At 45.4% G+C, this 24,809-nt stretch overlaps 3 protein-coding genes across 4 annotated transcripts; 2 read left to right on the plus strand and 1 right to left on the minus strand.

Annotated features, from left to right (window-relative positions):
- The first annotated feature begins 3,004 nt into the window (after positions 1–3,004).
- On the plus strand, positions 3,005–8,855 carry c8h22orf15 (chromosome 8 C22orf15 homolog). 2 transcript variants are annotated; one of them, XM_079352747.1, is made up of 5 exons: positions 3,005–3,091; positions 5,457–5,543; positions 6,954–7,076; positions 7,683–7,757; positions 8,518–8,855. In XM_079352747.1, exons 1-5 carry the CDS (start codon positions 3,067–3,069, stop codon positions 8,682–8,684), a joined length of 477 nt encoding a protein of 158 aa, XP_079208873.1. In that variant the 5' UTR covers positions 3,005–3,066; the 3' UTR covers positions 8,685–8,855. The 2 variants fall into 2 exon arrangements, with proteins under 2 accessions (XP_079208873.1, XP_079208874.1); XM_079352748.1 differs by lacking the exon at positions 7,683–7,757.
- Positions 8,856–13,280: 4,425 nt separating this feature from the next.
- Positions 13,281–17,442, plus strand: upb1 (ureidopropionase, beta). Its single transcript, XM_079371619.1, has 10 exons — positions 13,281–13,591; positions 14,469–14,640; positions 14,932–15,019; positions 15,111–15,205; positions 15,280–15,438; positions 15,518–15,687; positions 15,938–16,019; positions 16,143–16,185; positions 16,972–17,126; positions 17,247–17,442. Exons 1-10 carry the CDS (start codon positions 13,488–13,490, stop codon positions 17,328–17,330), a joined length of 1,152 nt encoding a protein of 383 aa, XP_079227745.1. The 5' UTR covers positions 13,281–13,487; the 3' UTR covers positions 17,331–17,442.
- A 1,627-nt stretch (positions 17,443–19,069) lies between these two features.
- gucd1 (guanylyl cyclase domain containing 1) lies at positions 19,070–22,725 on the minus strand. Its single transcript, XM_079371630.1, has 6 exons — positions 22,571–22,725; positions 22,410–22,494; positions 21,472–21,637; positions 21,284–21,375; positions 20,951–21,192; positions 19,070–20,148 (listed from the first exon to the last, which is right to left on the minus strand). Exons 1-6 carry the CDS (start codon positions 22,575–22,577, stop codon positions 20,057–20,059), a joined length of 684 nt encoding a protein of 227 aa, XP_079227756.1. The 5' UTR covers positions 22,578–22,725; the 3' UTR covers positions 19,070–20,056.
- Between the last annotated feature and the right edge of the window lie 2,084 nt (positions 22,726–24,809).

The raw sequence follows: 24,809 nt of genomic DNA on the forward strand, positions 1-24,809 counted from the left end.
AAACTTCCTGTACACTCCCTCCGTGCACCGTCCATCGACACCCTCAGGCTGCACACGGAGCAGCTCCCCCCTCAGGCTGCACACGGAGCAGCTCCCCCCCCGGGCAGCTGGTGCGCCAAGACAAAAGAGTTACAGAGACGTCTCTGTCACGCTGATCATGGGTAGTGTAGTTCTTTGCCCCGATATCGCAAATACAAAGTTGATCTCCTCCAGGAGTGTGAACCATCGAGTCACACTCGCTCGTGGTCAGTCGACCTATGATGGTTATGACATCATGGCTAATAGTCAAATCTCCTATGGAGAAAAAATGAATTTGAATTTGATTTTTACTTCCAGAGCCAAACTGTTGAGTGCCCTGCCACCCCTGGCCACGCCCCTGACTGCATGATCCATAAAACTGAAACGATATCGTGTGAAGAGACTTTCTTTCAGGCGTGTTCGGAGACACGTATGATGTTGGACTTCACCTCTTATAACTCTCATGGATCCTGGGTAGAAGAACGTTTTTCAGCCCTGTTCCAGCGTGGTCACCAGAGGTCACACTTCAGACATTTTCCCCCTCTCCTGACTTGAATTCATTCTTGTTTCATTGTGGGCATTTTTAAATTAAAGTAGTGGTTTTTAAAATGTCTGTCTGGAGTCAGGGTTTAAATGTGTCTCAACTGTGTGTGTTGTGAAGTTAAACTCGTTGATGTCTGACATAGATGGATGGATGGTGGAAAAAGGTTTGAAGACCGTTTGGGAATGATGAATGTTCTTTTTTAAAATAATTTTATCATGTTGGTGTGAGAAATCGTCTTTCGTTCAGATATCCCCTTCTGTCGTTTTAAATAAATTCTTGTTTGCAGACGTGATTCAGTCGCTGTAACGAACGACTGCAGGGCTCCCAATGACTTTATCCCGACAGCGTCATGTTCTCATCAGATCTGTGGTCGTATTAACAAAGCGTCTGGACCATGTCAGCTTTGAGACGAGGGGTGCAAGTAAAAAACATCACACATTAATCCAGCACAGACATAAAAATGGCATCATCGAGCCTTTTTTTAAAAATCTGATGTCTTTAAAATAATCTTGGCTCTAAGGGGTTGAAAAAGTCACACTTCTAAGACTTTTCTGAGAAGTGTCACTGAAGCGACTTTTTGTCCTTCGTTTATATGGCCCCTTGCTAATTCTGGGAAAAGTTGACTAAGCAGTCGGACTATCTTTGGAGTTCTTTATTTTCGCAGCTTTCATCTTAATTCCCCAGTAAGTTCAGGTTACAGGCCAAAGGATCCCTTCTTTATCTAGGTTCCCTCAGGGGTCTGAAGTGCTTCTCCACAGAGACCTCCTGAGTCCTCGTGCTCGTCTGCTGTCCTGTGTGGAAAGATCCTGATTCAGCTCTGTCTTATCAACGTTACGATTCAAACTTTAAAAGAGAAAAGAACAAGCTGTTAGTCATTGCAAAAGCACCATAGCTGTGTACAATGTGTGGGGAAGTTAGCTTGTCAGATGAGACGATAAACATCAGTCACGTTTGTCCAGTTAATATAAAGTTAAGGTCTGTAGCTGGTTAGCTTAGCATTAAACGTCCCATATTATGACTTTTTTAGGGTTAATTTATCTATTTTATGTGTCCACTAAAGTATGTTCACAAGCTCTAATTTTCAAAAAGTGTTTATTTTGATGTACTGCACTCTCATCGGCCTGTATTTATAATGCTCTGAATTCCCTACGAAAAGAGAGAAAAAGGAGGGGAAAAAAGGCTCCACACGTGTGTCTGATCTGATTGGTCGGCTGATCTACTCTCTCCCGCCCCTTTTAACATATTGGGAACGTTACAGTCAATCCTAGGGGAGCATGAGCTTCCATGCCAATGGGCTTGAATCAGTGACGTCTTTGTCTTGTGATGTCACTCCACACATTTTCAACGAGGGGGGCTAAGGGCCGAGCGTATCATGCGGCTTTTGCTAATGCTAACACCAGGACGAAGGAGAAGCTACATTTCCACAGACTTTGAATTTTTGCTCATAGATGTGCCTAAACATACACGCCACCTGGAAACACACAAATAAAGAGCAATAAAAGCAGATAAAGAAGAATATGGGACCTTTAAAGACGAGGGAGACATGCAGCTAGCGAGGCTCTGAGCAAAGTCAACAAATCCAGAAGCACTTTTGAACTGAGCCACTGAAACACAGTTCAGTGCAGGAATCTGTTCAAAAGAGACACATTTGTTTTTTAATCTTTTTCCAGTGATATGTGTTTCTGCAGCGAGCCTCTAGTGGACACTTGAAGAACTGCAGGACTTTGAACTTCATCATCGGCTTCATTATTTAACACCAGCAGCTCTCGCTTGATAATGCACCCAACATTTACAATGGATGACAAGTCGAGATGGCAGAAGAGTTCATTTATGACGGCTGTGAACCAGTTGGTACAGTCTGTCGTCTCCTAACTGGAAGGTTGGTGGTTCAATTCACAGCTCCTGCAGCTTCATGTTCAATGAAATGCAACGTCTCCCTTTGCTTCGTCAGCAGCTTGTAAACATGCATGAATGAGTTAATACTGATGGACTCTTTACTTAGAAACCTCCGCCACAGTCTGGGTTTTAAATCATTCATCCTTTAAATTTAACTTAGTGTTTGCTTCAGTCTATTTCATGTCTTCATTTTAACATGTGGTATCGTGAAAAAGAGCCCTATCACTGCTGAGCATCTATAAAGTGTGTATGTGTGCATGCATGCGTGTGTGCGTGTGTGTGTGTGTGTGTGTGTGTGAATGTGGAGACTCCATGGAGACGAACAACAGCAGTCCCTTGTCCTCTTGTTTACAGGCTTCAGCCCTGAAAAGAAGAGGCTGATAATGCAAAAGGAAGTACGTGTAGAAATGTGTGTGTGTGTGTGTGTGTGTGTGTACTTCCCATCACAGATCCTTTCATGCAGTCCAGTCCCCCCCCCCCACAGCTAAGTCTTTGTCACAAAGTGTAGACACAACAAACATTTCACAGCCTCTTTTGCTGCACTTGGTGCCCAGTCGCACTCTCCAGAGGAATAAACAGAAACCAGCGGACTTTATCTGGACCAGAAGATGTTTGTCACCATCCTGTTTGGAGGTAAAGTTTCTAATAAATTGAGACTGGACAACATTTGATCCAATCTCCTGGAAAACTTAATGCAGTGCTCCAAGACCGAGTCAAGACCAAAGCAGGGCGAGACCAAGACCCAGACCAAGACTAAGACCATAAATATCAATGATAGATCCTCATCTTGTGTGCTGGGGGCGTGTCCCTCACTCAGACAGGAACACCGGGAAGGCAGCAGATGTACCTGCTGTCTGAGACCGAAAAGAGACCTTTAAAAAGGGATCTCAAAATGTGAACTTTAAGAGATTTTACAGATTTTATATATTAGCATTATTATTTTACAAACATCAATACCGAACAAGGAGAACCTTTTATTGATAAAGGTAGGTTTGCACATAATGCTTAATAACATTAATAATAATAATAATAATAATAATAATGCATTTTATTTAAACGCCTTTCAAAACACTCAAGGTTAAAAAGTAGAGATAAAAACAGCAAAGTAACATTTACATCTTTACAATCAACATCAAAGACACATTTACAGGATGTGGTGGATTTATTAGACCGGATGGAGAATGATCAGACAGAATATTCCAGTTTAAATAGATGAGATTTAAAAATAGGGAGTCGATGTTACGGGATGTTTGGTGGGAGGGAGTTCCAGAGGTGGGGTGCAGATCGACTTAAACCTCTGGGACCCCGCAGTGGACAGGCGTGAGGGTGGTGCGGTGAGTTGAAGAGAAGAAGAAGAGCTGAGAGTGCAGGTGGGTGAGTTGATGTGCAGGAGTTCACAGAGGTACGGCGTGGACAGGTTAGGGATGGTCTTAAAGGTCAGGAGCAGACTCTTGAAGTTGATGCGATATTTAACGGGGAGCCGATGAAGCTGCTGAAGGACCGGAGTAATGTGATTAACAGAGGGGGTCCTGGAGATGATGCGAGCTGCAGAGTTCTGGACCAGTTGAAGTTCATGGACTTGTGAGGGATACCAAAGAGAAGGGAGTTGCAGTAATCAATGCAGGATGTAACCAGGGTGTTGACCAGGATGGCGGTACTGTTGGGAGTGAGCGAGGCGATTAATGTTCTGTAGATGAAAATATGCAGACCGGGTGACATTATTGATGTGAGCTTGGAATGATAATGTGCTGTCATGAATCAGGATCAGGGATCGGGATGGAGCTGGTATTGTCATCTGCATAGCAATGGAACTGGATGTTACATTTACGGAAGATATGGCCAAGAGGAAGGAGGTAGATGATGAACTGAAGGGGGCCCAGGACAGAACCCTGAGGAACATTACTAGTAGTGGAAATGGGATTTGAAGGTTTGAAGTTAAATGAACTGAGTAGGACCAGAGAGATTAAGGTGTGTTCGTGATTCCAATGGAGGCAAGTCTGTCAAGGAGTGTGTTGTGAGAGATGGTGTCGAAGACTACACTCAGATCAAGGAGGATGGAGAAAGTCCGGAGTCAGCTGCTGTGAGTAGGTCATTGGTGATGATGACGGCGGACCCTCCCACTGAACTACAGCTGGTACGTTTTTGCGTCTTGCTGCTTTTCTTTTGGATCTGCAAACTAATAAAGACCAAAAGCGTGAGGGCCTCTAATCAAGAGCTGGACCTTAAAGGGGTTTGATGCCAATCTCCTGTAGCTATAAGCCCTGTTTCCATCCAGCGGTCCAGTTCGGTTTGGTACGGTACTCATTTATGTGTTCCCACCTTCAAAAGTTGAGTACCAAACCAGGGATCTGTTCTACTGTTACAGTACCCTTTTGTTGGTGTGCTAAGGGTGCCGATCTGACATTAAGGGGTCTCTTGTTTACTGTGTCCTGATCTTCTTCTTCTTCTACTCTGAGTGGGGCTGCTGGATGTCACACTATTTCAGACGTCTACCTGGCTTTCACTCTGCTTACCAAATAAGGGCACGGTTGGCCGTGGAAACGCAAGCAAGATCAGGGTTTACCGTACCGAACTGTACCAAACCGGACCGCTTGGTGGAAATGGGCTGTGTGTCCAGTTGGTCCCTGTGCTTCATCAGCACATGAATGGATGAGTTAATACTGATGGACTCTTTACTCTGCAGCAGCCTCTACCATCAGTGTGTGAATGTGTCGGTGTGACCTGCAGTGTTAATGAGCTTTAAGGAGTCAGATGACTAGGAAAAGAAATAAACAAGCTGAGGTCCATTTATTTGCATAAATTCAATAAAATCTATAATATTCACTTTATTTATTTTGAAACCTGCAGGTGAGCAAAGTGTTAGAGGATTGAGGTTAGTAGCTTTACGGTATATGATTTCTTTAAAATGGGTAAATGTATTCACATTTACAAAATCATTAAAGTGCCAAGTCTAATTGGTTTTATAAATGTTGAACTGACATTGTATTTTCTTTTCCAGACAGCAAGATGGAAATGTTCAATCTGAACTGTAAATTGATCAACTTCATCCATCACTTAAAGGAACGGTGCAGCCTGGACTTCAGAGGTATCAATCATCAAATTAATTTATTTCTCTGTTGGGATCAAAAGAGAGAAACTGCAGCTGTCCTGGTCGACCTTTCTTTATCTTGTTTTGTTGCTTTCATGTCACTTCCTGTTTTATTTTGTCATTCATATCCCGGGGTGCGTTCGGATTGTCCCTCCTATCTCCTTTCACTATCCTCTTTACCCTAACCCCATGAAAACGTCTCAAGGTTAAGTAAAGGTGTTAGAAGAAGTCATGAAGAATTTAGGGATGAAGCCGTAACAATGGGAGTCCAGTGGAGGTTAGTGACGTCGGTCCGCTGTGGTGGAACTACAATTTTTTAGAAAATGGACTACAAAAAGCTCATCTAAAAATCTTTCCCCTGTGCCTATATAATAATCCGAATAACCACGATGTTGGGATTAAAAATAAAATGAGCGACCACTTCACTTTCACGTTCAGAGTCCACCTCTGGGTTTAAGATTGTTCAAAGTTGTTTCAAGCAAATTATTGCACCGGTAACTTAATACCTCCTAATATCCTTTTCTCTTTTTTTTTTTTATCAACAAGGTTTTATAGGCTTCTAACAATTTCTTGTATAAAACAAAAAACAGCAAAGAATCTCCACTAAACATGATACAAGAATCTATGAAAGTAAAGTTGACCTTTTTCACACACACACAATAAAAAGAAAGAAAGAAAAGGAATAAATCTCCTTCCGTGCCCTTAAAGGAAATCCATTCTGCTGATCCATTTTTAATAACTAACACATATTATAGCGTTGGGTGAAGTTTTTTAAACAAAAGAGCTTCTGCTCATCTTCACCCTGGAAGTAGTTTTACAAAAGGTTTGTTTTCAGTGACCATATTAACAAAGATATTGATGGAGAATAGTGGATTGCAGAGTTCGTACAGGGAAGGTGGGGTAAGAGCTGAGGGATGAAAAGGTGAGGGGTAAGGTTTTATCGATGTGGGATGAGGGTAGAGGGATGAATGGAAGAAGGACGATGGACTGTCAGCCAATGTGGGTACGACGTGACGAAACCCGCGGGGTCAAGACTTCGTCGAAGAAACACAGAGGGGTTTGGAGGGAGGGATGTGAAACCAGCGTCAGAGGACTAAGTGATTAATGCGTGCTTACAAATATATGAAACGGCAATGGGTTGTCTGAGGCAAAAACGACTTCAAAAACTACATTGTGTTTTTCCTGTCTTTTGGATTTCTCTGTGGGACTCTAAAGAAGTGGGCCTTTTTTTTTTTTTTTTGCTTTAGTTAAATAATTCAGAACTCTCTTTGTAACATTCAGATAATGCCTCTCTGCGACGTCAGATTGATATAAAATGTCAGGCTGTTTTTTAAATGCTGTCACATTCCTAACTGGAAGAGGCGTCACGTGAGGACGTTTTGACTGACACACGTCTCATTGCTGCAGAGAGTGTGGATTTACTGGACAGCAGCGGTAAAGTGATGAACCTGGAAGAGAAGCAGCACAGTTCGTCCCGGGCCAGCAGCGTCCTCGTCGAGAGACAATTCTACGTCCTCCTGCGAGTCTGCCGTGAGTATATCAAGGTTTCTGAACAAGCGTAAACAGTTTGATTCTCAGTTGAGATATGTGATTGTTGATTTTTAGAAAATATGTGCTCAAACAGATTGTTTGGAGATTTTCCCTTCATGACATCACAAAGGGCAGTAACGAGGGATGGCAACTTCGTCATCTGTGAACCCGAGTACTCGAATTACCTAATGACCAAGTACTCAAGTACTCGCAGATGATGATTATTTTTTATCATAAATAAACACGTGTCAGACACAAGATTTTTTGTGCCTGTAAAATGACATAAACATACAATATTTAAAGATAAATATAAATAAATAGCCTACAACAGTAGGCTGTATGTACTTCATACTGTGTTGCTGAACACTCAGCAGCCTCGTACCTTTGGTTCTCCGTGATGGTCGCTTGTTCTCCACCCTGAGCTCTCTGAAGCTCCTTCTTTAAAACTTAATGGAAGCAAATCTCCAGTTACAGTTTTGGTTATTCTTTGATTATTCTTCTGACGTCGAACTCTTTCGCACTCTGCTACTTTATATATTCATTTCACCAGCTTTTTTCAATGAATCTGTTATTTCATTCATCAATGCTCCTGTTCTCCCCTTTTAGGAGATCCTGGTACTGGAGGTCAGAAATATGAGTCCCTCCTCAACGACTTCAGTCAGAGTCATCCTGAGTTAACAGGTAACAACCCGTCCACCTGTAGGCCACCATACCGAGGGTAGAGGATCACTGAAGCCTCGTGTCCGTGATGGGTTTTTTTTCACCATGTGCTCGGGGGTTGCTGCACATCCTTTCTGTCTCTATGACGACAGCCGCTGTGTGTCCGACGCTGCTCCGATACTTTTTACTGCATGTTTTAAATTTGAGATCTTTTTTTTATCTGAACAGACACGGAACAAAGAGGACTTGTCCACAAGACAGCGGGAGCAACTTGTGGTTAAGTGTCTTGCTTAACGACACATAAACCGCTGCAGGAGCTGGGGAGTGTGTGGAGTGTGTGCAGTGTGTGCAGTGTGTGCATCTGTAGCAGTGGGCAGAAGTAGTCACTGTGCAATAATTGCATGTTTCTTCTGTGCATGTTCGATGTGGACGATCTTAGACAGAACATACTGAACGTCTGACAGACAGTTAACGTCTTAAATTCTGTTTGAAGGAACAGCTGACTGGCTCCTGTACACTTCTAAACGTTACCTTCACTTGTAAAAATAAACATTTGTTCAGCTTCAGTACATCAAATGACTCTTCTCCAATTATAGATCTACTCGTCCCCTTTTTGTTCCTTTTTGTCTATGATTTCACATTTTCTCTCGTCATGCTATATCAAACCATGACGAAAAGGACTGAAACTTTGAAAGTGTAGCAGGCATGGCGCTGCCCTCTGGCGCCCCCTGCTTGTCAAATACATTATTCACAGCTCAACTCTGTAACTCTCCCTCTGCAGAGCTGTTGAGGAAACTTTCAAACCCTGCGGAGGAGCCGGAAAGAAAGCGGAAGGGAGGTCAACCAAGGAGCAAAGTCATCCCCGCAAACAACAAGAGAGCCACACGTTTCACAGCTTGTGGTGACAGAGGTCTGGTTCCTGTGGACACTTCACATCTCAACACATGAACTAAATCTGCACAAACACGACCTGTTCAGTCTATGGACTTTTCTCCTAACTGAGTGGTGGACATCGAGCAGATGGTTGAGACATTCAACGATGGAATAAATGTGTTTTTATTATTAACAAGGCGATTTCATGGTTATTTTTATACATTTGCACAGAGCAGCTTACATCCTCTCTGTCATGTATTGATGTAGAGTGTTTATGATCTGGTTCATAAGTCATGATGGCAGAGAGCTATAGCTTTACTGAATTCAAGGTTCAAGGTTCAAGGTTCTTTATTTGTCAAATATGCTCCATGTTAAACATACAGCACAGATGAAATTGCAATCCCCCCCAACCCCCAGTGCAAACCTGCAGTGCATAAAAAGAGCACTAAGAAATGTAGCAATAAAAAACAATACTATAAAACAGATAACTTAACTAAAGACATTTGGGACAACAAATAACGAACGACAGACAATTGACAGACAAGGGCACTTGTGAGTATTTCACCATGAGGTAGTATGTGGATAAATTAAAGTATTAACAATATAAACAGAGTGCAGATTAAGTTAAAAAGTGAGGTAGTGCGTTGTAGTGTAGCAAATAGTGCAGATAGTGCAAATAGCACAAACAATAAACGGCTGTGCAGAGTTTTTTAGAGTGCATGAATTAGTGGAGCACGCGGGGGGTGGAGGTGGAGGGGGGTGATGCCAGATCCTGTAGGAGCAGACTGTGGTAGGATGCAGAGGGGGGAAGGAGGGCAGAGGGGGGAAGGAGGGCAGAGGGGGGAAGGAGGGCAGAGGGGGGGAAGGAGGGCAGAGGGGGGGAAGGAGGCAGGGGGGGGAAGGAGGGCAGAGGGGGGGAAGGAGGGCAGGGAGGGAGTTGAGTCTCCTGACTGCCTGGTGGAATAAACTGTTCTTGAGCCTGCTGGTTCGAGCACGGAGACTCTGCAGTCTCCTCCCGGATGGCAGCAGGCTGAAGAGACTGTGAGACGGGTGGGTGGGGTCACCTGCAATCCTGGTGGCTTTGCGGGTGAGACGTGTGTGGTAAATGTCCAGAAGGGGGGGAAAGAGAGACACCAATGACTTCCGGCAGGACACGGTGCAGGCGCCATACCACACGGTGATGCAGCTGGACAGGATGCTCTCAATGGTGCCTCTGTAGAACGAGTGCATGATGGAGGATGGGGCTCTTGCTCTCCTCAGTTTGCGGAGGAGGTAGAGGCGCTGGTGAGCTTTTTTGGCCAGTGATGCGGAGTTGAGGCTCCAGGACAGGTCTTCGGAGATGTGCACACCCAGGAACTTGGTGCTGCTCACCCTCTCCACTGCAGCACCGTCGATGGTCAGAGGAGCATGCTGGGTGTGCGTTCTCCTGAAGTCCACAACAATCTCCTTCGTCTTCTCCACGTTCAGATGGAGATTATTGTCCTTGCACCACGAGGCCAGTCTGCTCACCTCACTCCTGTAGATTGTCTCATCGTTGTTGTTGATGAGACCCACCACAGTCGTGTCGTCTGCAAACTTAACGAAGAGGTTGGAGCTGGAAGATGGGGCGCAGTCATGGGTCAGCAGAGTGAAGAGGAGGGGGCTCAGCACACATCCTTGGGGGGCCCCCGTGTTCATCATGATGTTTCTGCCGACCCGAACTGCCTGTGGTCTCCCTGTGAGGAAGTCCAGCAGCCAGTTGCACATGGGGGTGCTTAGGCCCAGGTTGTCCAGTTTGTGGATGAGCTGCTGCGGGATGATAGTGTTGAATGCTGAGCTGAAGTCGATGAACAGCATTCTGACGTGGGAGTCCTTGGTCTCCAGGTGGGTGAGGGCTGAGTGGAGGGCAGTGGAGATGGCGTCGTCGGTCGATCGGTTAGGCCGATATGCAAACTGGTAGGGGTCCAGGGTGGAGGGGAGGGCAGACTAGCCGCTCGAAGCACTTCATGAGGATGGGGGTTAGTGCGACCGGGCGGTAGTCATTGTAGCAGGATGGAGACGACTTTGTTGGGACCGGGATGATGGTGGTGGCTTTGAAGCATGTGGGGACAACAGCTTGGATCAGTGAAGTGTTGAAGATGTCGGTGAGGACATCTGTGAGCTCCTCAGCACAGTCTCTCAGGACACGACCTGGGATGTTGTCAGGACCTGGCGCTTTCCGTGCATTTGTTCTCTTGAGGGATCGCTTCACGCTATCCCGGGAAAGCGTCAGTACCTGGTCGCCAGGAGAAGGTGGCGTCTTCTGTGCTGGGGTGCTGTTGTCTGCCTCAAAACGAGCAAAGAAGTTGTTGAGGTTGTTTAGCAGAGAGGTGGAGCTGTCACAGGTCTGCGGAGAGGGCTTGTAGTCCGTGATGGTCTGGACCCCCCGCCACAGGTTCCTGGTGTCTCTGCTGTCGGTGAAACGGTCTGAGATCCTCCTGGAGTATTGCCTCTTGGCCAATCTGATGCCTCGTGACAGGTTGGCCCTGGCAGTCCTTAGGCCCACCGCGTCCCCAGCTCTGAAGGCAGTGTTCTTGGCCTTCAGGAGCCTGTGGACTTCACCTGTCAGCCATGGCTTCTGATTGGCGGTCTTGGTGACCGTGACATCGTCCATGCACTTTTCCATGTAGGACGTGACGGTCTCTGTGTACTCCTGGAGGTCGGTGATGTTGTTGTTGGTGGCCGCCTGTTTGAACATGTTCCAGTCAGTGGTGGAGAAGCAGTCCTGGAGTGCTTCTGTGGACCCCTCAGGCCACACCCGTACCTGCTTTCTAACTGGTTTGGTGACTTTAACCAGTGGCCTGTATGCTGGCATTAGCATAACAGTGGAGTGGTCTGAGGCCCCGAGGTGGGGGAGGGGCAGGGCTTTGTAGGCCCCTTTGTTTACAGTGTAAACATTGTCCAGAATATTGTTGCCTCTAGTGGGAAACTTGATATGGCCATGAAGTTGTGGAAGCACACTCTTGGGGTTTGCGTGGTTGAAATCCCCAACCAGGATGAGAAAGGCATCAGGGTGTGCTGTCTGCTGCTCACTGATGTGCTTGTGGAGTTCATTCAGAGCCTCACTCCTGTTGTTGGTGGAGCCAGGAGGGATGTATATTGCTACCAGCAATATGGCACTAAATTCCCTCGGCAGGTAGAATGGCCGGCATTTAATAACCATAAACTCCACAAGTGGTGAGCAGTGCTTACATACCACAACAGCGTCACAGCACCAGGCATCACTGATGTAAACACACAGTCCCCCGCCGCGGGTCTTCCCCCCCTCGACGAGCTCTCTGTCTGCCCGGTAGCACGTTAGCCCGGCTAGCTGAATGGCATGGTCCGTAACACTGTCATGAAGCCATGTCTCCACAAAAACAAAGACACAACACTCACCCACAGTCCTGGAAGTTGTGCGGAGTAAGCGAATATAATAATACTTCTCCACATGTCACTCTGTACTAAGCCAACTTAACAGCGCCCCCTAGTTGTTCCACCTAGTTTACCACACATTACACCTACACTGATAATAATGTGTTTTGTACCTTTTTATAATTGTAGCTTTAATCAAGGTAAACAAATGGGCTTTCAGCTGCAGTCTTTTAAACACAGAGGGTGATCTGACACCCTGCTGTGACTGACCAATCAGAGTCATTCAGCTCTGCAGGGGCTACATGACCTTTTGTCAAAAGTCCCCGGACCTTCAGAAAGTACATAACCACTAAAGCCTAGTGGTCTGTCCGAAACCTAAACCAATCGAGGTCGATTTTCTTCGCAGCATACAGCCTTTTAATATTTCAACTGTGACCAGAAAAGTAACTGCCGGAAATGACGTTCTGAGCGGACCAATCACAGTCCTTGTGATTCGCGTCGAGACAGCGCTTGTCACTTCGGTAAAGTTAGAAAGATATTCACAGATTCGGCTTTCCCGGATCATCTTTCTAACTTTACTGAAGTCGTGTAGTCAGGATTTTTTGGGGGTACGTGTAGAGCCACTGCGTAGAGTCCGCTTCGACTGCGTAGCTACGGCGTCGATACGACACAGAAGTATAGATTGGGTTTAACAGGGTCTTTTTTAGGGGTAAACTTCTAACCCAGAACTAGAACTTTCTAACCTGGTAGATCTGGTCGAAAGCGAGGCTTTAGCCTACCTGTCATGTAGTACTCAAAATCACCTGAGACCACCTTTTGTCTCTGAATAAAACGTATTTTTACTCGGTCTTGTCTCTCGCTATTAACTGGATATTTTCCCACGTCATCACTGTGACTAGAATGAAAACACTTCTTTCTAAAAGGACACATAACTTCAATTCATTCATAATAGTTTGATTTTCATCCCCCGGGTTGGCCACAACCTTACTGGTGTGACGGTCTTAGTGAGTGACGCCCCTTAAACACAGGATGAGCATTTTTCACTGCTATTCATTGAGCTATAATGAAGAAATAACAATGTAAGTTATTTTAGCTTTATTCAAAAAGAACACTAAAATATTAGACTGTAATTATAAGTTTACGCCCCAATAACACCTTTAAAATCTGCAACGGTTGTCAGCACCGGAAATGTTACATGAGATGCTAAACAGCTGGTGTGTCCCTTTGGTGTTTACCGTAACAGACATTACTCACATGGTCACACACACACACACACACACACACACGCACACACACACACACTGAGGTTTGGTGCACACAGGGTTAATAAATGACTGAGCAGCAGCCGGATACACGACGTTGTCTCGCTTTCTTCCCAAAGTCCTGAATTGTGAAAGACTTTATGAAAACACACACACACACAGGATTATATAAAGTGTGTGTGTGTCCTGATATAAATACCGTGAAGCCACAGAAGAAGTGTTCGTTCACGAAGAATCCGCAGACATGTCCGCGTCCGAGTTTGAGTCTGTGGAGAAGTGTCTGGAGAGTCATCTTCCAGAGGCCGAGCTCAGGGAGGTGAAACGCATTTTATTCGGGAAGGAGACACAGTAAGTTGTGGAGAGATACATTATTAGAGTGTTTTTAACTTTTCCCTTTAACCATGCATGCTCTTCTTTTACACATTAGTCCTGGTAAATGATTGTTCTGCAGGACGGACTTCGGCCAGTGTTTTCAGCACACAACCTTCAACCTGAGCCAACTGTGGATTTAACAGATTGAAATGTACACATTACTACTAGACCATTACTACTAGAGATGGGTCCAAGCTTGTATCCGTTTATCACATTTAAAAACACAAACTAGAACTCACACTTCTGCAGGATGTTTTCTTGCTTCTTGTTTTAGTTATTAAAATGTCAGTGACCAAAGTAACTAAAGCCAATATAGCTGACCTCCCCATGCACACTTCTCAAACAGACCAAGGCAAGCAGCAACCTCAATGGTCAAACATTACCTGCTGAAGGACACCATGCTGCAGTTCCTGGAGTGTCCACTAGAGGCTGGCTGCAGAAGCACTGGAAGTCACATACACACCCATTCAAAAAGCCTGTTCTCACAGCAGAGATTATCAATCTTTATTTCTATAGCACATTTAAAAAAAAAAAAGGTTGACCAAAGTACTGAACAAGCAAAACTATAAAAACAATAATAACATGTTTACAGCCTAGTTAAAAAAAAATACGGGTGTGATTAGCTCATGTCTAGATCGACACACACTGTACATGTTTTGATGACTCATCACTTTTGATTTGATGAAGGATAAGAGTTATTCACAATAAGGCGTGCAGCTGACATGATTGACAGGCGGTCACCGTGTTAAAGTTTGTCGGGAGGCTTAAGACCCGCCTCAGCTCCAGCTCTCAGTTTTTAGCGTATCCCGTCCGTTTGCGTTTAGCGGTGTAAAGAATCCTCTCTCTGTTACAGGAAGCTGGACCTCCCTGCATGTGCTGTGGACGCTGCCTCAGAGCGCAGCTTTGAGCTGAAAGGTTGCAGGTTTGAAGCGGCACAAGAACAACTGAGGCCATCCAGAAGGGTCCGTGTGGGACTGATCCAGCACCAGATAGTTCTGCCCACTGATGCCCCCATACTGGACCAGGTCAGCTCCAGACCATTATTTACCAACCAGTCTGTGAGCCTGTTGGCGTCGTGAAACAGATGGGGTGTTATAGTTTAATGATGAACACATTAAACATCTTTTCATATTAGGCCGTAGCGAATATGTCCGACTTCGCCCATCGTCGACTCACAGCGATAGTGATTGCGAGAAAACTGTGTCAAATTACGGAGGAACCTTGAGCGACTCTGCGAGTATTCGACTGTATGGGGTCGCCGCTAGTTCAAATAGAAATGTGATTTGAACAGATCCTTTGACCTCATTCCTCCACAGATCACTGCCATGCATAACCGGGTTGGTGAAATGGTCGAGGTGGCAGCCATGTGCGGTGTGAACATCGTCTGCTTTCAGGAGACCTGGAGTGAGTTTGGTTGTGATTCACCGTTGATTGAATGTGATCCACATTTCATTTTGTTTGTAAGAGAGACCGACGTACTTTGTGTTGTCCTCAGCCATGCCCTTCGCTTTCTGCACGCGGGAGAAAGAACCATGGACAGAGTTTGCAGAGTCTGCAGAAGAAGGAAGCACGACTCGCTTCTGCCAAGAGGTGATTCACACTCTCGAGGTCTGCGCACTGACATCCTCTGCTGAAGGCTCCTAACACTCTCATTCTCTCCTCAGCTGGCCAAGAAATACAACATGGTCGTGGTTTCTCCAATTCTGGAGCGTGAAGAGCTGCACGGCACTCTGTGGAACACAGCGGTGGTCATCTCCAACTCTGGGAATGTGCTGGGAAAGAGCAGGAAGAACCACATTCCCAGGATCGGAGACTTCAATGAGGTAGGATGATGGAACTTTATTGTTCAAACCTGTGTGACATTAAGCAACCTACCATGTCTCTCCTTATCTTATTCGACAGTCGACATATTACATGGAGGGCGACACCGGCCACTCGGTGTTCCAGACTCAGTTCGGGAAGATAGCTGTGAACATTTGTTACGGGCGCCATCATCCTCTCAACTGGTTTATGTACAGCATGAATGGAGCCGAGATCATCTTCAACCCTTCAGCGACTGTTGGCGCTCTGAGGTGAGTGGTGACTTTGTCAAAGTGTGAAGAGGATGGATGAAGTATCAATGAAAAGGGATGCTCCTCGGGGTGCCTGTGGTCTAGCGTTTTGTGGTTAGAGTCCTCCAAGTGGACCGACCGGTCGTTCCCCTCTCTCTCTTCCTGATTTCTGACTCTAAAAAGAAGCTACCTGCTCAGCCCAGACTGCTCCCCTCCTTTAACATGATATACTTTAACCAAGCTCATTATTTCCTGAATGTGTTCTCTGCAGTGAGCCCATGTGGCCAATAGAAGCCAGGAACGCAGCCATAGCTAACCACTGTTACACCTGTGCAATCAATCGTGTTGGAACGGTAAGCCCAACATTGCCATCGTCATATTTTCAACGTATATATTTAAAATGTAGTTTAAAGGTCACGTACAATCTGAAATGGCAGCGTGTGTGCATTCATGTTGTCATTTTGTTTTTCACACAGGAACATTTCAAAAGTGAATTCACTTCTGGTGACGGAAAAAAAGGTACGAGGTTTGTTGGATTTGTCTAAATCTGCATCTCTCAGTCATTGTTGGTTCCGCTCACGGTTAAAGCGGTCCAGTCCAGTCCAGTATGGTACAGATGAATTTATTGTTTCCACCATTAGAAGTTGGGAATGGTATCAAAATATCCGTACTAGTGCTGTCACAATCCCCAGCTGTTGCAGCTACACGTGTGCAAGGAAACTTGAATGGATGAGTTAATACTGATGGACTCTTTACTCTGCAGCAGCCTCTACCATCAGTGTGTGAATGTGTAGGTGTGAAATGCGGTTTAAAAAGTGCTTTGAGTTGTCAGAAGACTAGAAAACAATCATAAATGTCTACTGTCAACTTGATTGGGATCGAAGGCAGCTGTGTATTTAGTTACAGTACTACCAGCTGAGGAGGACAAACGTTCAGAGCATGGTGTTTCGCTGATTTGCAGCGACTCTGAGTCTTTCCATCGAAGCTGCTGTCTGCAGAGAGACGAGGCTCCTGGATCGCAGGCCTGTTGCTTTTTGTCACAGTCTTCATTTACTGAGGTCTGTGTCACTGAGAGCGCCCTCTGCTGGATTACACTAGACTACATTTCAAATGTGAACTTTCTCGCTCAGGTTCAAATGAAGGTTTGAACTTCGAATAAAAAATGACCACACTTAGCCTACATGCAGGTTCAAACTGTACTCAGTCGAACTGGACCGCTGGGTGGAAACGGGGCTGAAGTGGGCGACTCTGGAAGGGTACTTTTTTTTTAACGCCGGTTTGAGATGGATGTCCTTACTCTTGCAGCTCATCATGACTTCGGACACTTCTATGGGTCCAGTTATGTGGCGGCTCCTGACGGCAGCCGCACCCCTGGGCTCTCCAGAACCAGGGATGGACTACTTGTGGTAGAAATGGATCTCAACCTGAACAGACAGATCAGCGACAGATGGAGCTTCAAGGTGAGAACTGTAAGATGGTCATCTGTGGAGCTAACATGCTAAAGCTCCAAAGGTTGTTAAACTAGTGTGTGTCCTCCAGGACTATTGTGAAGCACCTGTTCTCTTTGTCTTTGTTTGCAGATGACTGGGCGATATGCTGAGTATGCAGAGGAGCTCACCAAGGCCGTCAGACCCGACTTCAACCCTAAGATAGTGAAGGAGTAGATATTCCACTGTAGTCAAACAGCATGTGATAATGTCATCTATTAGATTGGTTCACTTTCAGTTTATTGCAGAAAACTCAATAAAATCAAACCAGGCACTTTTGTTAAAATGAGGGTAACTCCCTTACCTTTGATTTCTCTTTTAGAGATGTGAGGTGAGTCTGGGTTTTGTATCTTCTGTGGTGTTAACTGACCTCTGCAGCCTCAGCCTCGAGTAACCGTGGGCGCTAACGCTAGCAGAACTTAAGGAGGAGAAGACGTAAGCCACGGCAAGCTGCAGCTCAAATGAGAAATGAGACGTGTTACATGTGAGCTGTCAAAACTACATCTGCACATATTAAAGGAGCAGTACGTAACTCTGACCCCTAGTGTTGAACATGTGTACTGCCGCCTTGAGTCGATGCCGTGTCACTGGGGGTGAGACGGCTCTCTCCAGTGTTTTTCAATGTTTACTGCAGTAACCTGTTTAAACACTACTGTCCTACAAAGCAAAAAGGCAGTAACTGCAATTTTGGTCAAAAATGAATTCAGTCAATGCATCCTTTATTATGTAACAAAATATCTCGCCTAAAATGTGTATCAGTAACTGCAAAAAGCCCGAGTGAAACAAAGCAAAAGCTTTTACTGTTTTCGTGCTTTGTTTCATACCAGTTACTCATGTTTTGTTACTAGCCGACATCACAACCATGTTACTGCACAGTGATGTCACATAAATGAGTCACACAATGCGGTGGTCTATTCCAAATGAACTGTCCCCATTTGGGCCTCTATGGAACTTGAAATGGGAAATACTTCATAACACTTTTTAAGCAGCCATGTCGGCACCAAAACAAATTCCGGGTGAAACACTTTGGGCTTATCCATGTTCAGGAAAACAAATGGTTCCAATTATTCTAAACGCAGCATGTCGAACACGAGCTGTGATGAAATGTAGTTACTGCCTGTCCCCCTTGGTGTTGTGGCACATTTATGGCAAGCAATACAAAGCAAGAACACAGTAACTGTAATACGGAGTAAAATATCAAATCAAATATGATTTTATACAAAGAAGCTGATAAAGTAATAAAACTGTCACATGTCCAATAATATACCTACAACTACTTAGGCTGGACGAGGCGATAACTTTAGAGTCAGTTCTGCACTCTGTGTAGTTACTGCCTTTTTACTTTGTAGGGCAGACTAGGTGTTAGTTACATATTGCTCCTTTAATTCCCTAAATCTGAAATTTGTCCAGAACTTCCACCAGACGTTATGTCCACTCCGTCCTGTGAGTGCGGTGCTCCCTCGTGTGTCCACAGGCTGCGTTCCTGCAGTAAACGTGGGTTCCACTCCTGACAGTGTGAGATTAAAACACATCAAACATGCATACAGTCACTGTTTTATTCTGAAAATAAACCAGACGTTTTAATGTGGTTTCGGTGTCTGACTTCCTGTCCTGCTCGATCTGCTCTGTGGCACATTGATGCGTCGTGCTCCGGCATCCTGCAGAAACAGAACACCTTGTGCGTCTGCTGCAGAGGACTGAAGGGGCGGAGCCAGGGAAGGCTCGCACGTGCTGGAAATGTAACGTTATCAACGGTATAACAGCATCAGCGAAGACTCGGGTATCAGGACACACGACAGGAGCAGAATGTCTTCATGTGTTAATCAGCCTTTTTTTATAAACTGAACTCTTAAATAAAAAACATGATGCATCAACAAACGTGCTTTTATATTCTCTCCAGCAAAAAGCTCAAGCAGTCAGAAATCACTCATTTATTTATTCAAAGTCATTTCAGTGTGAAGTTTTAAATAACATACGTCTGTCTGTTTTGTCCAATGTAGTGCAAACAGAAATAATAGTGAAATTAAAATAGACATAAAACTGAGGAGATGATGAGGACTCCTGCCGCTCTGCACGGCTCCAAACTGAGATCTTTGTTTTGCAGTATGATCAAATCAAGCACTGCATCCACCTAGGCAGCAGGTTGTCACGGCAACAAAGCACAAGCTGTTGAGCTGAGCTGCACCCTTTTCCCCCGGTCGAGTAAATAAGTTAATACGTTTGAGGATGTCAATCAGTCGTTCCTGCTCTTCTGCAGATATACGAGGCGATCCGTAGGCAGCCTGCGGAGCATCGCATCAAACGAGTTCATTTCATATGTTTGACACGCGTTCATTACCTGAGACTCTGGAAACACATCTACGTCTTCCCTCTCGCTAGAATCCGAGAGGTGAGTGACGAGGACGTTCTTTAAAAGGCAGCTGAGCCTCTCGACACAAAGTGAATCTTCCATGTTCTCATCCCCTCTCCTGGTTTAGGATTTCATTGTAATTATTACATCATGTCGTCATGATTCCCACATTTCCTCCACAGCTCTCAGTCACAGATCTCAACATGCACAACCACAGGCGTTAAAATGAGCCGGACACTAAAAATCCATCTTAAAAGGGAGAGGAGCGTGATTCAGTCGAGACGATTGGACCTCAGGAGCGTGATTCAGCCGAGACGATTGGACCTCAGACGTGGATCCTTCCTGGGTGAAGAAGAGTGTTTAAGAGGGAAGAAGAGCGGTGATGCTGCGGCAGGGTTCCTCTCGTGTGAGTGGTGGTGGGACGTATCAGCACCAGAGAGGACGACGGTCCGCGCATCGACTGACGGGAGGGGCCGCTGCTCCAACCAATGGACCGGCAGCAGCAGCAGCATCACATGACAGTTATGACATCAGAGTTCAACATCCCTTTAGATCAACTCTCCTTGAAGACAAACAGGATGTCCTCGTCTGTCCCATAGCTCCGACGAGCCTCCTCAAAGTTACTGACGCTGGTGCAGCACACGCCTGAACAACACACACACACACACACACACACACACACACACACACACACACACACACACACACACACACACACACACACACACACACACACACACACACACACACACACACACACACACACACACACACACACACACACAGTTTTACTTTCAGAGCTCTGGGTTAAATAAAATACATATTTAATCTGGACCATCAACTCTCGCCGTGCGCACCGTGGTCTGTTCACCGCCACTCTCGTCAAGGCTCCTGTTTCCACAGCGAGCACGGCGGTCCGTCTCCGGGGCGCGCCGCAGCCTCACTACACTCTGATAACATGTATGCTGCTAGACGACGCTTCGAGCACGCGTCACGCTAAGCAGAAAAGATCTAGCCTGACAGGAAGTTAGGGCCTCCCCGCTGGCCTGCACTCACTCTGCCCCACATGACGTCACAAGACATGCGTGTCGTCACGTGGTCACGAAGCGTGCTCAGTTTACAGAACGGGCAGACTCAAAAATGTAAATAAAACGGACGCGTGGTGGAGTCTGTGTCTGAACATCGGAGAACATGTCAGCTCTTTACCGAATCTTATTTTGAGTCGTGTTAGTCGGAGACATAATGAAGGCTGTCCACGCCGTGTAGCCGTGCGTCACCTCTCACTAATCAAATCAACTGGACTTCACAAGGTTCAAAGGTGCTTGGGCGCTGTACGGCTCGCCGAGTGAGAGCGTGACTTGAACCTTTAAAAGATTTTTTTTTTTTTAAATCCAAACTATGCTGCATCTCTTCCCCACGTCGTGTTTGTGTTCTGGCGAGTACTCACGGTCAGAATAGGCGGGGTTGTTGTAGAAAATGGAGCCAGAGGTCCTGTTGAAGCCACACACCACCACAAAGTGACCCTGGTACTCAGGCCTCCTGCAGAAGCACTTCTGGCCCACGGGCAGGAAGCAGCAGTATTTGACAGGCGAGGAGCAGAGTTCACATGTCAGGACCACGGCGTTGACCAGCACTATGGCAACATGGCCCTGATCCAGATGAGACTGGATTTCCTGAACTGTCACAGAGCTGAGAGGAGACACCCACAGATACATGGGAGGTGTTAGGACCGAGGCTTCCTCTTGGTCAGAGGCGTACTAATAATAAAAGGAACACCTACCATTTCTTGACGACCACACCTTTGCTCTCTGCTTTGATGAAGAGCTCGTTCACTCGGTCTTCTTCCGTATCAAAATGTTTCTTGTAGAAGGACTGCAAATCATCCCCGAACACAAAGGAGATACTGTCACACACACACAGCCTTATATAAGTCTGATTAGGACAGTACGGATTAGTAAACACGCTTACCTGATTCCTGAAGCCCTTATCAACGCCCAGAGTCTGAGTACAGAAACAGTGTTTGATCCCGAGGTGACACATGAGGTAGGCCAGGTCAATAGTCCACACACTCTCCGTCAGCTTCAGGTCCCAGCACGCTCTCTGAAACTCCTCGTCATCAACAGGATGAAGGTACCTGCGACAATGGGAACATTCATTAGAAGGTTAAATATTTTATAATAGTTTAATAGTTTCTCTAAAGGCCCGTTTACACCAAGTGCTCCGGTGTGGATCAGTGCAGTCTGGTAATGTTTGGTTCAGTAGAGCCTGTCAGATAGACAGGCACCCCAACAGAAGGGTACCAAGAAGTATGACAGTACGGGTCGGTAATCTGGGATCTTTCCAGGTCTATGTAAACGCCACAAAATGTGTGATATACTGAGACAAACTGCTTGGTCGAGGATGATAAGTGTCTCTGTCTACAACAATAAGAAAAGTCCATCCTCTCCGTCTTCTGCCTGCTCCACTTTTCAGAAAATGTGTGCTCAAACAGGCCGTTTGGAGATGTTCCCTTCATGACATCACAAAGGGCAGTAGCCCCTCCCCCAGGTGGGTGACACTCCCACAGCTAGGTGTTTGTTCTGCCCTCTGAGTCTGCCTTCTCACCGTAAACAATAGGATATGGAGCCAGAAAGCAGCGAGTACACCCAAGCCCTTCCAGAGAGGGGGCGTGGCCAGACACAGCTCATTTACATATTTAAAGCTACAGACACAGAAACAGCCTGTTCTGAGCAGGGCTGAAATAGAGGGGTTTATAGACATGATCAAATACAGGATCAGAGTGGATTTACAACGACACACTTCACACACATGTTGAAGAGGAGCTCTGTGACTTATTTAAACTAGTTGAAGAAGGAGGAGTAGATGTGACCTTTAACCCATAGATGGAGGGGAGTATAGGTACTTACTTCAGCACCATCCTGGAGCAGGCTAACCCACAGTCCCAGTGGTACAGTTGCCGGATGACAGGTACTTTCAGCAGGACAACATCCTCTGATGAGAGAAGAGTTAGACTTTTAATGAAAAACAGGAGACAGTTAAGTTAACTGAGAAGTGACGTGGGCCTCACCTGTCATCCTGCAGCCCTCTCTCTCACACTCAGACAGGTCAGTCCAGACGAGCTCGTCAGGCCTCCTCACAGCACTGAACCCGGGCTCTGCTGTCTGTCCTCATCGATGACACACAAACCAGCTGCCCACCTCAACTTTAGCAGCCCGGCTAACAGTATTAAGTTCAGGGAGGATCCCTGCTCATAGAAGCGAGGCAGCTCGACGCTCAGCCCCGCTACACATCAAGTTATCGATTAACCGAACATATAGAGGAAGCGATTCATCACACGACGGTCCAAGCGACTTTTAATGACCAAAGATGTTTCTTTACTTCGCTGTTGTTTGCTAGCATCTGACTGAGGGGCTGCTTCTTCTTCTTCTTCTTCTTCTTCTTCTTCTCTGAGTTTGTTAGCTGCGTGCACACCAACGGTTAGGTGTATATCGCCATCTAGCGGATCTGGAGTGAACTACACCAGACCGGAGCTTCAGCGCCTTCTTCTCTAAAAGCATTTCTCCGAGAGCTGCTGAGGTCCATGGTTTGATGTGAGGGAATGACTTGATCCCTTTTGTCAGAATAACAGTGTTTTTGCAGCAGGAAATGTAGCTGCACAACACGAGTGAGCTCATCAACATTTTCAGACGTTTCCGTAAAAACACTGAGCAGTCAAAGCAGGCCTGCAGGGCAAGAGAGGTCTCCAGACCTTTACCTCTCGTCTCTGCACCTTCTCTCGCCTCAACACAGTCTTATAAACCGGCAAGAGATGCACAGTATTATGGCCAGATGATCTGAGATGGAGGTGAGTACAGGGCATGCACCCTTGATGGAGCCATAACAAAGATCCAAAGTTTTCATGTGGCGTGTGGGGCAGTTCACATATTGATAACAATTTCTCACTTTGTTTCTTTAGGTCACAGAGATTGAAATCACCTAGTATGATGATGGGGGCCTCAGGAGAGACGGACTGAAGTGAGTGCACACTCTTAGAGGTGGTGTCCGATGCTGGCTCGAGGATGAATATAAACAATGGTGATCATCACCTGAGGAGGTTCACTCGGGAGGTAGAATGGCCTCACAGACACCAACAAGAATTCTATATCCAGCAAGCACAGCCGCTCCCATACAGTAATGTTTTTACTCCATCTCTGATTGATTTTGTTAGTTGATTCAGTTCTAATTCATAATTATCATGCTGAATTAGTAATTTCCTGGAAGATTCTGATGAACCTTTGATCAGCATTATATTTGAGGAGGTCCTTTTGAATTATTGTGTGTGGAAAACTCAAACTTGACAGATTTGTTGATGACATCAACTAATCAGTTAGTCGATCATTACAGTGATTTTCAACATCTCATGACATAGACCACACATTTGTTACACTTAAGGGGCTCCGACCCCCGTTTCATGTAGATTTGCCTCTAGGACCTAAATCTCTCTGATTTTGTCCAGAATTCCAGGACTAGAAAACCTATGAGAAAACCCTACAGTGCTCTCGCTGGATCCAAGGCCCAACATCATCAACCTGGTCTATGTTGGGCATTTTTCAGTTTGATGAATCAAAAAGTCCCAAAGTTCGTGTATTTTATTGCAGATAGAAAAAGTTATTTTGCAAAAGGAGGAATCAATTCACAGAAATAACATCAGTCACAGTTGCATCAGAGATTCCTGGGGCGTTCCAGTTGCATAGCATATGTAAACCTTTACAGTATTTTGCATATACAGGAGTGTGTAGGTAAGATCATTGGTCACAGCTTACCCTAGTTTCTGCTAGTGTGCCCACACTGACATATTTATGGATGTTTCTTCCCCTGAATTTCCCTCGGGATCAATAAAGTATCTATCTATCTATCTATCTATCTATCTATCTATCTATCTATCTATCTATCTATCTATCTATCTATCTATCTATCTATCTATCTATCTATCTATCTATATCTATCTTCTTACTCTAAGAGCCTGGTACGCTACAACACCACTGTCTTTGTTAGGAGCACACTAATACACCTGTCTGTTTGGGATCTGGAATACTCAGAAGCTTAGGAGGGAATGGTGGGGGGTGAATCCTAATCAAAGGTCATAGATGAAAAAAAATATGTTGCCTCTGTATTAAATTTTTACAAATTAAATGCACTTAAGGTTAAATTCACAATTCACATTATTGGGAAATGAAGGTATACTATTCTTCCTTTGAGACCTGTTTCTTTAAGAAACACAAAGAGAGCATGCTGAATTCCCTTGTTGTATCACTCAACCCATAGAC

Source organism: Symphodus melops (assembly GCF_947650265.1).
Source record: "Symphodus melops genome assembly, chromosome: 1".
NCBI lineage: Eukaryota > Metazoa > Chordata > Actinopteri > Labriformes > Labridae > Symphodus > Symphodus melops.